The sequence below is a fragment of the Chroicocephalus ridibundus genome, chromosome 10 (genome assembly GCF_963924245.1).
Source record: "Chroicocephalus ridibundus chromosome 10, bChrRid1.1, whole genome shotgun sequence".
NCBI classification, from domain to species: Eukaryota; Metazoa; Chordata; class Aves; order Charadriiformes; family Laridae; genus Chroicocephalus; species Chroicocephalus ridibundus.
Window position 1 is genome coordinate 14,079,817 of NC_086293.1, and position 14,047 is coordinate 14,093,863.

The following is a 14,047-nucleotide window of genomic DNA, read 5'->3' on the forward strand; positions in this document are numbered from 1 at the left end:
CCGTCCTCGAAAATACTGCCCTGATGAAAACTTTGGCGAGCTTGTTGCACAGTAAGAGCTTTTACTTGCTTTAATTTTTTTTTTCTGCTGTTGCTTTGCTTTGCATGATTTACCCATCTCATGTAGACTTGCATTTCACGAAATAGTGACATCACCTTTGCTGCTAAAGAAACTAAATTTTTGGTTGTTATGTGTATTTCGTGTGTCCTACTCTGATAATCCAAATGCCTGTAGTAATAACTCTACTTTGACATGTTTGTTATAGCATTTGTTTATAGTGCAATGTAGACTAAAATAATTATCCACGCTAGTGCAGATACGCTGCTGTAGACCTATCAGGAAGACAGATAGATGCCAGGAAAGGCTTCAGATAAGTTTTAATTCTGATATTTTCCTTTGCTTGCAGCTGTATGACTTTGTTTTGCAACTCTTAATCACAAATAGAGTAAGGTGCTTGTAAGACAGAAACGCTGAATTAACATTAAAAAGTTTGAAAGTGCAGTGAGACCAGTTTTAAAGATTATAATCAACAGGCTATCCTGTGTCTACAACAGCCACGCACAAATATTCCTGGGGTTCCCAAAGCAATTTTCTTTGACCTTTACTCAAAGGCCATCTCTCCAGGAGAACCGAACCTTGCTGGTCCCTGTGGGAGGGGCGCGGTTAAGGCTCTTCTCACCGTGATTTATTCCCACGTGATAAAAAAACAACCAAAAAATAAATAACGCCCAGTGAGTGATAAAATTTCTTGGAGATTTTTTTGCATTGGCGCTTTTTATCTCGTTTGTATTTGATATTTTTTTAAAATTTTTTTCCCCCTCTGGTGCAACCAGTGATATTTAGATGCCCGCTAAAGAGAGAGCGGGTATGCGTGGCATTCAGTTTCCTCAAATCTGGCCCCTTACGTAAACTTATGATGACTAAAGTAAGCATCCAAAATAGCATATCAGAATATTTTTTATTAAAGCGGCCTTCAGGGCAGTGAGTTGTTCTGCGTGGTCCGTACTGCCCCGCTGCGGTGCAGCAGTCCCTGCTGTGGTGCCTCCATGCACACAGCCCTGGACCATGGGGGGCACTGGCGATGGCAGTGACAGTCCCTCACCGGGGCCACTCGCCACTTGCCTGGCAGGAAATAATGCGGCTCACATCCTCTCCCATCACAGTCCCCTGCGCCATTGCGAGGGGCTCTGCTGCCAGCGACTTCGAGAATAATTTCCATGAAGTACTATTGAAAATGTCCCGTTGATGCGTTTGATCATAGCCTCCTCATGATGGACCTTTATACGGGAGCTGGCTCCCAGGCACGCCGAATATTGGAAAATTTCTCCTGAGCGCAGCTAAAACGAACAGAGATGCCAAGATGTGCTGCTAACGCAGGGTAGTAGAACACATGGCGAGGTAACGTCGAGAGATAATGATGTTCCTTATTTAGTAAAGGCAAATACGATAACCATAGCCTAAAACTCAGATATTTTCTTTGAATTAAAAAGAAAAAAAAAGGAGAAACGAAAGAGAACTTGTGTGGAAAAACAGTCTCAGCTCTAGTTTTCTGGTGTGGGAGGAAGCATTACATGCTTGAAACGCTCGCACAGAAGTTGGTTGCATTTAACTCTCCTTTTTATGTTTTTCTTATGCAGTAACCCTTCTCTTATTAAAAACATACAGACCAGCCACACCTACTGCACACCTCTCAATGCTGCTTTACAGGTAAGATTAATGACTGTAGCAAATATGCAACAGAGGCGTGTGTCTTCCCCACTCATTTCAAAATATATTAGCCTTGCTCTAATTAGATATTAAATTTTAATTCCGTTAAACTTTTTTCTTAAGTGCATAAAGCATCATAGTCCCTGGAGGCAAACACATATCAGGCTGCTTCAGCATTAGCTAGATGCTTAGCATTTTGAATATTGTGGCAAAAAAATTAAAAGTTCACTTATTAATATTTATCAGCAGTATCATAATTTCCATCCTCTTATTTCAGAATTTCACTTGAGGCAAAAATACCACAAGTGTAATTACTCTAGCACAGCTATTAATGTGCTGAATGATAGGATACTGCGGCACGTGACCTTCTATTGTTCATGGGTTTAAAGAGAAAGCAGATCATTTTTCCCCCTTTTCTTTTAAGGGCTATTTTTGCATATCTTCCTATTGTTGGTAAAAAATAAACGTCGCAATTCCTGTAGAAAAAAAAAAAAAGATAATTTTTATTGGTTTAAACTGTACTGTAATTGTAAGACAAAAATTCTGTTTTTTCATGATGCAGAAATACACAAAGTGTCAGGGCACAATTAATAACTTGCAGCCTAAAAGTGTGCGCGTCTCCAGCCCTTTTTCATGCCCTGTATTAGCGGGTTGGCATTTTTTTTCCCCTCTCTACAAATTCCCAAGTCGATCTCAAAAACCCCAGGTAAGGTCAGTATTTGCTGTGTGAACCAAAGGTAGGAATGCGTTACCGTGCCCTGAGTTTGCAGGGGGCGCGTGTGCTTGGGGGAAGGGGGTCAAGCATCTTCCACATAGTGTGAATTTATCCGGGCGGCAGTGCCCGCTTGTTTGTTGAGAGTCACTTCTCAAGAAGTTCACTGATGGCCCTGGATATTTGCTTGGGCAACTGCGTTTTGTGGAAGGTCTAGCAGCCTTCTCTTTTCAGAACCAAGAAACAGATTATTAGGGGAAAAGCGATGTTCTGCATTGCTTCTAATTATTTGAGCTTGTGCAATAACTTCTGAAAAGCAAAGGAAAGCATGTTTAAATGAAGCAACTGTAAATACCATTCATTAGTAACTTATTTTCCCTTGAGTCTTGTGAAGTGTGATTTTTAAAGACTGCTTTGTCTCTTGAATAGTATTAAGATTACAAGCACATTTTACATTCATGAGGCTGAAAGGCAAAAGTGAAATGATCCTGCATTTCTTCACATTGTTAACTATGTGACTAATTTCAATTAATATGCTTATCATACGGAACTGTCCATGTTTTATTTCTGAAACACGTGTCGTTGTCGTCATCTCCATCCATTCTTGTCTTTTGTGATAACCTCCAAACTGTTTCCATTTCCCACCTTTCCTGGAAGCGGCACGTACTCGTGTCCGTGCCCCCCTCCTCCGCCCAAAGCATCGTGTGAACTCTGTTGATGGAGAGAAGAGCCTGGGCCAGATTTGCTACCGCTGTGGCCCCTCTAATAAACGGGGGTGAACAATATCCATTATTAAAGGGGTGAACAATATCCGTTGCACTGAGACGTGTTCTCATTTAAGTTGAAAATGCACCAGTGGGTTCCTTGCTCCTCTCCCCGCCATTGGATTTTGGAGGCAGAATCCCGGCGGATGCTGTTGGGGGGTTTGGTGAAGCCGTGCGGGCGGCCCGTGCTGCCTGGGCAGTTCAGACCCCGCTTGGGCAACAACCTTCCTCCTAAGACAGGAGGCTGCTGTACCTGCCGGTGCCTACGTTCAGTCTGATTAATAATTAACAAGCAGTGTTCCCCTGGCAAAGACGGGCTCTTTGCACATCCCCGTGAGCGCAGGGGCCGCCTCTCCGGGGGACAGCACGGTGTGCTGTGTGCCGCCGGGATGGGTTTTTCGTCTCCTGTGGGGTGGCAGAACCGCTACTCTCCTTCACCCTGACCCCCCTGACATCTCCTCCATCTGTTTTCCCTCGTGTCCAGGGAGAAGCAGCAGCTCTCTCCCGCTCTCTGTGTGGAAAGGACGGGGACTCCAGCTCTCACCAGCGTGCTCTTTTCCCAGCGGGTCACCGGGGGCTCCCAAAACACCCCCCTCCCTTATTATTATCTTTATAGCAGATATTCCTCGTGTCCCACCTCTCCCCCAGTAAATTGCTTTACTGCAATTACAAGTTATCACTATGGGTGAAGAACTTGAGTCATTATTTTGCCAAGTGCAGGAAATGTGAACCATTCTTTGCCTCCCCTAATCACAATGAGTTTGCCGGTTGTTGAATCAAGAAGATAAAAATAATCCTCCCTGTTAGAATAGCTTTTGTAATCACGTGTGACACATAGGGCTGCACATGGAGAGGTCAACATAAGGAAGAATAAAAGGGGCCGTGCTCCTGAAGATGCTGCAGTCAGGGCTGGCCGTGCCCCCCCTTCCCATGCCGTCTCCCCCCACCCGCTCTCTGGCTGCGCTTGCCTGGGAACAACTCTGCCGGCTGGGATGGCAGCAAGCAAGGAGTTTTGTCCCATGAATGAGGAGCAGGCGAGAGCGTTTGCTGGGGGGAGGACATTTGCATGAATTCCCCTCCCACAGGCAGGGTTTGCATCACGCAGACCTGGAGCCTGATGGATTTTTTGGCTCTGTCGCTGCAGGCAGCTGACCTCCCCCTGGAGCGGGTCGGGCGCTGCCGAGCCAGCGTCTGTGGCTCTCCGGCGGTGACACGATGATGTCAGCCGGATCCGTCTGGGATGGGCGAAATGGTTAAATGTCCTCTGAGTCCCTGGGCAATACAGCTTTGGAAAGCCGTGCATCCCATCCCTGCCAAATGCTGGGCTCCTCCGGGGCTCCAGGCTTCTGCGCTCCCACCGCTGCCGCGCCGGGCACAGGACTGTGTCGGCAACATGAGCTAATGCTGACACACAGTAAATATTAGCAGGCAGAACGATGGGAATCAGAAGGAAAATATTTAACAGTTCATTCTCTTCCTACAAAGATTTCCATTTAGAAAGTTAACTGCAGTGTGCCTCTGCATGACATTTCTTTAGAACAAGGGAAAATCGAAATAAAATGGTCAGATCTGTAATAGCTAAGGTAAGAGCTGAGTTGCTGGGGCTTAAAAATTTCACACGAACTGGTTCAGCTCTTGGGTAGATGAGTGCAACATGGACCGATCCAGTGAGTGCTAAACTGCAGCTTCGCACCTGTGTCACAAGAAAAACCAAACTGGGTGACGGTGCCCTCCTGCCTGGGGCCTATTTGCTCTGGTAGGAAGGAGTTATCAGCTGAGCGACTTCTAATTTTTTTTTCCCCGTTTCATTAAAAACAAAACCCAAACCTAAGCCACAAAAAAAACCCAAAGCCCCAAACATAATTTTGCAAAATGAAAATAGGAACAGGACATTTTATTTTTTCCAGGGGGTGTAATTCCTAATAGGGAACGGAAAGCTCCATCCTCTCACAAGCCAATACAGCTATGAGTGCTTAAACCCAGATGTAAATGATGTTAAATTTCCCTTGGTGGAATAAGGGTAATACCTATCAGAAAGCACAATATTTAAAAAAAAAAATGGTAATTGCAAATAATGTAAATGTGGAGAATGTTTTGGAATAAGTGAGCGTGTTGTGCAATGTATAAAAACGTTAGTCATGGCTCTTCATATATTTGTTTGTGTCCCTGGCAGGCTTCAATGGCTGAGAACAGTATACCTCTATACACTACTGCTTCCATGGGAAATCCCACTCTGGGCAATTTAGCCAACGTGATGAGGGAAGAGCTCAACGGTGCAATGGAGCATACGAACAGTAACGGGAGTGACAGTAGTCCAGGACGTTCCCCTATGCAAGCAATGTAAGTACGGCAGAGGCACGTGTGCGGCTCTAGGTGATGTCCTACGGTCTTCTGAAGCGTGGCTCTGGAGGCCTTTGCGGTTGGTTCCTGAGGTTCATGGATGGAGCAGCAGGAGTACGCATCTCCGTCGCTTAGGTCGATTAGAACGTAAAAGGGCCTTTTACCAACTTCCGCATAAAACCGATCAGCTCAGTCCAGTCCAACAAGCACACGGAGCTATAGAATTGTTAACTTGTTTGCAGTTCTCTTCTTTAGACCTTGCAAAACATCATAGGCAACGGCATTTCTTGTAGAAAAAAAAAAAAAGAGATTTCTCTCCCTTTTGGTCCATGCGACAAGCGTGCCGGTGGGGCAGGGCTGGGAAATGGGCTTGTTTGGCGGGTCTAAGATGAACCCACTCAACACGCAATGGTCTTGCTAAGCATTAACGATGGCACACGAGAAGGTCTGCGTGATTTATAGATTGCTCTTAAAATATCAAAAGGAAAATTAATACGAGCATTATAGCAACAGACGGCAGTATAATGAGTGCATATATAACCTCGTGAAGTAATGGGGGATCGCCGTCCCTGCTCAACGTGAATGGCACCCGGGCAGCGCGCTGGCGCAGGAAAGGGTAAGGCAGGAAGGGTGTGATGCCCCGATGGGTGTGTTCGGTATTTATGGGGTGCCAGAGTGAGTTTGCAAAGCTATAAATTCCCCCCTCCCCTCAAATTACATACCAGGTAATTGGCGGCTGGCGAGGAGAGCCGGAGTTTTTAAGTCTTGCAGTTCTCCAAAAACTCTGCGGAGTTGGTGGGTGCCTGTGCGAGTGACCGGGTGCGAGAGCCGCGCTGCCTTTCCTTCTGCCTGTGCCTCAAAACGGGCTGTGAAATTACTGCCTGGCTCGCCACGGCTCGCATTACGCATTAAAAAGGGAACTAATTTGTAGTCTTTTACTTCAAAGTAATTTGAATAAGGGATTTACAAAAGTAAGTCGAAATCAGAAAGTAGAAAAACATTAACCTAATACCACGATAGTAATTAGTTGTGAAACTAATTAGCATTTAATGGCAAAAAAGTTTCCCACCTGCATAATGTGTTGTCAGAGGGGAGGGGGCACGAAGGAATCTGAGGCTCTGGGTGCTTTGATATCGCAGCATTTTAAATCAGTGCACAAAGTGCTTTGAAAAAAAAAATCTTTAAAGATGGCAACATTCATTTTTAATTAATAATTAATTTAAACATTGTCTTTTACCATTTACTTCAAAACATTCAAATAATGTGTTTAGCTTTTCCAGTGATTGTTTGTGCAGTATTAATTATCTCTCCTAAAGTAGCGTTGCATGACACACTTTCCGTCTCTCACAGACGGATTCATCTTGAGGCAGTTTTAGTCACAATTCGTTATCCTCTGCCCGTGACCACGTAGGGCCGGCACGAAGGAGGAGTGGAGGGATGTGGCTCTTCTCCAGAAACAAGACTTCTCCCAAGGGTTTCTCCTGGCCTAGCAGACAGGGATGAACGTTTATGATGTTGCGTTAATCCAAGTAATTATTTTTTTGCAAGTTCAAGGCTAGCGTAGTTCACGCACTTCTCATTTCACCTAAGGTTTCGTTGTCTTTGAAGAGGCTGTGAGGAGGGAAAAATAACCGAGTTGAAACAGGCTAGGACATCTTCCAGAACTGTGCATAGCCCTGGCCTTTGTTGCACTTAATAATCATCTCTTAGCACATTGATACCAAGGTGAGGGGCACAGAACGAATACTGGAGAGAGAGGAGGACGGGGGGAGGGATGCCTCATTTTCATTATTCACCAGAAAATCCAATTTTCTGTTGTAATATGGAAATGATTGTTTCCTGAGTGTTTTCATTTTCTCAGAATTGATAATATATGTGTTCTCCGCTGAACATTTCTTTTTGCTTAAGTAAAATGTGGCCGGGTGATGTTCCAATACCAGCCTCTGAGCTTCCCCGTTAAAATGGTGTTTCTAAGTAGTTTGAAGGGATCTAAAGACAGAACACCGTTCACACGTCGCAGGGTTTACCCTGTTTACTAAATAAAATCACGAGTCAACAGCAAATTTCCATATGCTGTGCAACCTCTTATTTTCCGTAAGCCTGCTTTGTTAATGACATTTTCAGCGTTTTTTTTCTCAGAACAGATTTCCTTGTCATAATGTAAATTATTTTTTAAACAATTTCAGGATATTAGAATAAATCAGGCTTTAAACTTTATTGTGAGGTTTAAAGGACCTTGTTAACATGACAGCTAAGAAGTCTAACACTTTAGCTGAAGTCTTGTTACCGCTCATTCGTTTCCTTTTTATGACACATTGAACCACGGCTAGGGTGGTTTTTGTTTTGTTCCTTCTCTCTCCCTCCTTTTGAAACACTAGAAAGTAGTCGCATAATTACAGCTTGGGGACATAACACTTTCATCCTGATATGCTCCAAAGGTAGCCACAAAGCAAACTACTCCATGCTGTGTGCACCACCAGAACTCAGTGGCTTTAAACAACAGTCAGCTTTATTAAAAACTCCTCTGTTCCCAGAGTGGACAAACAAAAGAATTACTCAGATGTGAAAAGAAGGGGAATCTGTGTTCAGCAAGGTTATTTATTGTTAACCCCTTCTGGAGGCTCAGGCATCTACTTAAAAGGAATGGGCTGAAATTCTGCTACTACAAAAAAGAAATGGGAAACCCTTTCTGCCCCCTCCCCCCCTTTTATTTTTCCGTTTTTTCTTTTTTTTTTTTTTTTTCCTTTTTGCCTAGCCCAGCGTTTACCTTTTCTGTGATTTAGAGACTGCATTCTTGAGTCTCTAATGGAAGTTTTCCTTCCCAAGTTTGGGGTTTTGGTGAGGGGGTAAATAGAGCTTTGGACTTACTTGAGAGATGTAAAAGTCTCCCTTTGCCTTTGTGCTTACTTAAGCTTATTTATTTCAGTTGCTCTGAAATGTTTGAGCAAAATCACGGATTCAGTAAGGTTTGCTCCTCACGCGCCACATTGTGGTTACGACTGACAGAGTACACAAGGAGTTGAAATTTTTTTTGTTGTTTTCCATGCAGATCTCTCCCTGGGGGGGGGTTGTATTACCCAGATAACCCTCCTTAATTTGGGGGATGGAGCTTTTGCCGAGCTGGCTGTCTGATGTTTGTCCAGCACGTGAGCTGCTGGAGGAGGCTGGCGTGGCCGTGCCTCCCCGTGGCTTTGTGGCCTTCCCCGGCTTTGTCTCGCTCGGGGTCGAGCAGCCCTTTTCATAACTTGGTGCTTGCTTTGCTTTTCCCTCCTGAAGTTTTGTTCTTTTGACTTCTGGGAACCACACCAAACCTCAAAGAGAAACTCAGTTAAAACAGCCTGGTTTTACCTGCTTTCATAACAAAACCCGAAGCGGGACAGAGTTTGCTTTGGAAAGGTTTGGGGAGCTTTGAAGGAGCTTTCACAGCATTTTGGGTGGTTGCGAGCTCAGCAGGTACCTGTCTTATCTGCTGGCACCAGTTCACTTCTGCTCTCAGGCTGAGCACAAGGTGGTGTGAAGGGTAATGGCTTCAAATTGGAAGAGGGGAGATTTAGATTAGATATTAGGAAGAAATCTTTCACTCTGAGGGTGTTGAGACACTGGCCCAGGTTGCCCAGAGAAGCTGTGGCTGCCCCATCCCTGGAAGGGTTCAAGGCCAGGTTGGACGGGGCTTGGAGCAACCTGGTCTGGTGGGAGGTGTCCCTGCCCCGGGCAGGGGGGTGGAACTAGATGGTCTTTAAGGTCCCTTCCAACCCGAACCATTCTGTGATTCTGTGACACTGAGATGTGGTCCTTGAGCAGCCTTTGGAGAAACTCCCATCCATGTGCCGAGGCCACCTCTGCTGCATGCGACATCCCTTCTCCTCTCCCCTTTGAAAATTTCCCATCTCCGTTTTCAAAAACAATACTTCTTTTTAAAAAAAAAAAAAAAAGGCAAAAATAAGCCCAGCAGCAGCCTCAAAACCAGAAAGCCAACAAGCAAAACTTCTAAATTAAAACAGCAGTAGAAAAGATCTCTGCCATAAAGGCCTAGTAGCACACACTTTATCGCTCTCTATGTCTACCCGCTCTTTCCCCCTTTTTCTTCTGTTTTTCATTTCATGTTTTCTCCCAAGTGAGGGGCCCCACAGCCTACTCGTAATGTTTTTCTGGTTGCATATAACCAGCATGGTTTCATGTTCATGGCCACGAGCCGCCGGGAGGGTCAGCACACACACACCTCTGAGACGGCGAACTTTTTTTATGGTTATGCTAATTCTTAACCTCTGATATTTGAATTGTCTCCTCCCAGTTTGATTTTTTTTTACTCCCACCTTTCTCAATAATTGGGTCAAAATTGTATGAGCAGCGTCTCTCTCCTTGTAATTTTTTGCATACATTGTGCGACGCGCAGAGGAACCTCTTTGCTCCCAGGGATGTGTTGATAGGACACGTATTGGTGAATTTGAGGGGAAAAGGTCTGCGTGCGTGGATGCTGCATCACTTCTCCTCACTGTTCCTTTGTCGTATGGGTTGGAAGGTGCAGTTAATACTTAACTATTGATCTAGCACTTAACAACTCAAGAAGCTGAAATATGCAGGGACTTGAAAGGCATTCACAGCTCACATTAGAAATGTCTGGAGTCAGCAAGTTAGATGCTTCCTAAACTGATCCAGACTCAAGCCAAAGTAAATAAATAGGGTGTGGTACAGCTTTGCACACTAAGCAAGGGTACAGCTGGCTCATGAAATATGCAGGGTTACCTTTGGTTTTTACGTGGATCCCGAGTACATTTTCCCTGTTTGGTGATTTATTCTTGCTGTCTGTCAGCGCAACGGAGTACAAACAGTATCATCGCTCCTGTCCGCACAAAACATAAAACAAAATGCAGCTATTTAAAAATCATTCATTTTAAAGCAAAGCTGCGCAAGGAGAGGAAAAGTTCTCACAAATTGAAGGTTTGCGCTTCAGGTTATGTTTTCGCCTAGCCGACATGGAAGGGGTTAAATCAGCCCGCATGGAGAAAAAACAAGACTCTAGGAGGTGGATATCAACTCAATGAGAGACAGAGTGGGACTTGAACTCATTAACACTTTATTTTAAGGGATTGCCTACAACATCAATTATTTAGGAAGCAAACAGGGTCTCCATTGCTGTGTCGCATTATTAATACTTGGTAATGTCAATAAAATCCGACTTTCCTATAAAGTCCCACCAACAAGACACTATTGACTCACATGGCTATTTTACATTTCAAAAGCTGCCGAACAAAAAAAAAAGGGGAAGGAAAAAAAAAAGGTAATTTGTATTTGTATAGGATTTGTTGTAAATATGATTTACGAACAACATTTTTCAATTGTTATCATACCCGTTTTGAATGACCAAGCCCCGTTCCCCTGCGGGTTATTCATGTGCTATGCTGTAATGAGAAATTTGGCAGATCTCATCTCTTTAGTACATCCTTGTGCCCACCATGAGCTGGGGATCATGTTCTGCCTTGTTTACAGCTGACAGTGTTATTATTCTCGTTAGGACTGTGCTTTCTTATCATATTGTTGTGTTGAGCGAGCCTTTTCCTCTCTGTTTGTGTTTCCTGGCAGGGCTTTTCTTCCCTTATTGACAGTTTGTAAAAATATGCATTAATTTGGAGTTTAAAGCATGTATCATGGTGTCTCTTTGCTGTGTTTGCTTGAAGTTGATTAATGATAGAACCTCACTTGGGGTCGTCCTCTGGAGAGTTGTCTCACAGGTTCTGCATGTTAACGAGAGACGCCGCACACACAGCGAGCGATGATTAGCCCAGCCTCCGCCGGCTCGGCGGGCTGACAAACTGCTGCTTTGCCGTTCGGGTGCTTATTCCGCTTATTTATCCAAAGATTGTATTAATCAACTTAATATGTCAGCTGAGAGCGTTTTCTCTCGATCCCGAGACGGAAACCCTATCAAGGTGCTCCTCCCAGAGTGTTTTCCCGGGGAAGTTGAGCACTGCCTGCCCGGCGTAGCCTTTGGTTGGCTCCAGTGGCTGGCGTAGAAGTTGAGGGTCTTCTCCTTGGTGACCTGGAGCTCCTAGGCCCGGCACGCCGGGTCTGAACCCCCAGACCACCTCGCCTTTCTCAAACCATCCATTTTTGAACGAGCAACTTGCTGATTGCCCGTGTTTTCCTTTTTCCAGGCACCCCGTGCATGTCAAAGAAGAACCGTTAGATCCAGATGAAAATGAAGGCCCGCTATCCTTAGTGACAACAGCCAACCACAGTCCAGATTTTGATCACGACAGAGATTATGAAGATGAACCTGTAAATGAGGACATAGAATGAGTATGTCTGACATCATTATCCTGAGAATGAAGATTGGAAGAACACGTCAAACTTAGCTGTGAAATCTCTCCATTATTGTACAGTCTGGAGGATTCTCAGTCCACTTTGACAACTATGAAATATGTTAACTCTTAGTGCCATCAAGTATCCCATTTGGGAGTATTTTTGATTTTTCTACTTTTTGTTGAAAAAAGGAATTTGTACTCTGTGCATTGGATGGACTTGTTTGGTACTTGGGATTTTCCTCTCTTACAGTCAACATCAGTGTTGTAAATTTGCTAAACTGATTCACTCGCATTTAGCAGCCAGCTGTGGACTGCAAGTCCTGCCAATTTTGGACACTTGAGGACATCAAACTGAGCATGTACACCTGAACTGCAGATCAAGTCTTTGCCCAGATTTTAAGGATTCCAATGGACAACATATTTGCACAGTACTGCATGTTGATTATCACTGCCTTTACTCCATTTTTTTTGTTTTTTGGTTGGTTTCTTTTTTTTTTTTCCGCTTCCATTTGGGATGGGGAAGGCCTGTGTGTGCACGTGTGTGGATATGTGTGTGTGCGTGTGAGCGTGTATATCGGGGAGGGGTTAAAAGAAAAAAATTATCCCAAACTTTTTAATGTATTGCTTTTGTTCCCCCGCCCCACTTCTCCTCTACCATTTTAAGTTCTGACCTCAGGCCTCATCTGGGCCCAGGGCCTCTCGGAGGCTTCAACGTTTTCTGTACTTTGTGATGAATGTTAATAGGTGTTTTTATTATACGAAGCTGAATGTCATTGAATTGTTTGTAGTTTTTTCTGTCATTCATTCCAGTTTCCTTCAGATGCCACCATGTTTTCTTTAGCTATGGAAAACATTCCATTTCGGTGTCTCCTTTTTGTTTTTTTCCTTTTTAGTTGTTGTTTTTTGAAAAGGTCCCAAATGCTGCACTATACATGTGGAAGGGTTGTCCAACGGAGAGAGAGGAACGAAGTACTGCAAGAATGAGAATGAATGACAGATGAACATAGAAACACTGTAGGAAGCAACACAGATTCATTCCACAAAGCAGTATTTTTAATTTTACTTTGGGGGGGAGGGGTTGGGGTTTTTTGATTTTTCTTTTTTTTTTTTTTTTTTGGCAGCAACGGTGAATATTAGCAAATGCCACAAAATTGAACAGCACAAAGAAACATATGCAGCACCAACAGAGTTCGCTCTTATTAGAGGATGAATAGTACAGTGGCAAGTTCTCGGTTGTTTAACACGAGTTCTAATGGGTCAACAAATCTTTCTGGAATGTCTAAGATTACCGAGATGGGCACCTATACATTTATTATTACAATTTTTTATTTTTTTTTTTCTTTTTGCATTTGCAAATAGTGGTTGGAAAGATGACTTCATTAAATTGTTATTGTACGTGGTGATGTTTCACGGTTAAACATCAGTTCAGGATTGCTTGGTGGCATTAATCTGTTTGAATACAAATTAGATTTCAGATTGAACTTGTTACGGGAGTTAATAAGGACGGAGCCCCACTAATGCTAAAGTGTTAATTTTCAGCTGTGCAAATCCAGTACTGCAGTTAAGATTGTTTTGCAATATTACACCAGCCAGTATGGAAACCTCGCCGTAGGAGACAGGAGGTGGAGGAGAGAATTCGCGCCGGGGCTTGTTAGGCAAAAACTGGCAAAGCTCTTCAAAGCAAACACGACATACAAAATTTGTTGCGATAGGTCAGTAAACTTCGGTCACCAAACACCTAAACGTTTTCATTTCCGCAACCACTTTTCCGTCACTCATTTATTTATGTAGGACTGTAGCTTTTTTATTATTTCAAAAAGCCTTTCAGAGCTTAATTTATATTCTTCTTTGTACCTTTTTTTTTTCCTAAAATTACCAAAGATATTACACAAAGGTAAATTATGTTCTCTGTTATATGCTTTATCTTATGAAGCCAAATATCCTCTTATTGTTGATCAAAGGAGGTTGAAGAATTTAGAGGGAAATGACAAGATGTGGGCTATTGCTAACCTGAGAGGGAAACTGCTCCTTTATTCTAGAAAATTTAGAAGGCCAAGTAGATGTCTGAACCAAAGTTGTTACTTTTTATTTGCAATTCTTTACAGTGACCAAAAGGAAAGTCTGTAAAGAGGAATCGAGGACAGCTTTTGAGGCTAGAACTAGGAATCAGTGTTACTGGTGGAGCTGTGAGAAGGGAGCTGGAGAAAGCAAAGACACAGTTA

The 14,047-nt window shown here is 43.6% G+C and overlaps 1 protein-coding gene across 13 annotated transcripts in view; it reads left to right on the top strand.

Annotated features, from left to right (window-relative positions):
- FOXP1 (forkhead box P1) overlaps nt 1–12,598 on the top strand; it is a 389,122-nt gene extending 376,524 nt beyond the window's left edge. For all 13 annotated transcript variants that reach the window (XM_063347894.1, XM_063347895.1, XM_063347902.1 and 10 more), the window contains 3 exons: nt 1,638–1,707; nt 5,357–5,523; nt 11,676–12,598. In XM_063347894.1, coding sequence (XP_063203964.1) covers nt 1,638–1,707; nt 5,357–5,523; nt 11,676–11,820 — 382 coding nt within the window. In that variant the 3' untranslated portion in view covers nt 11,821–12,598. The remainder of the gene's footprint in view (nt 1–1,637; nt 1,708–5,356; nt 5,524–11,675) is intronic.
- The last annotated feature ends 1,449 nt before the right edge of the window (nt 12,599–14,047 follow it).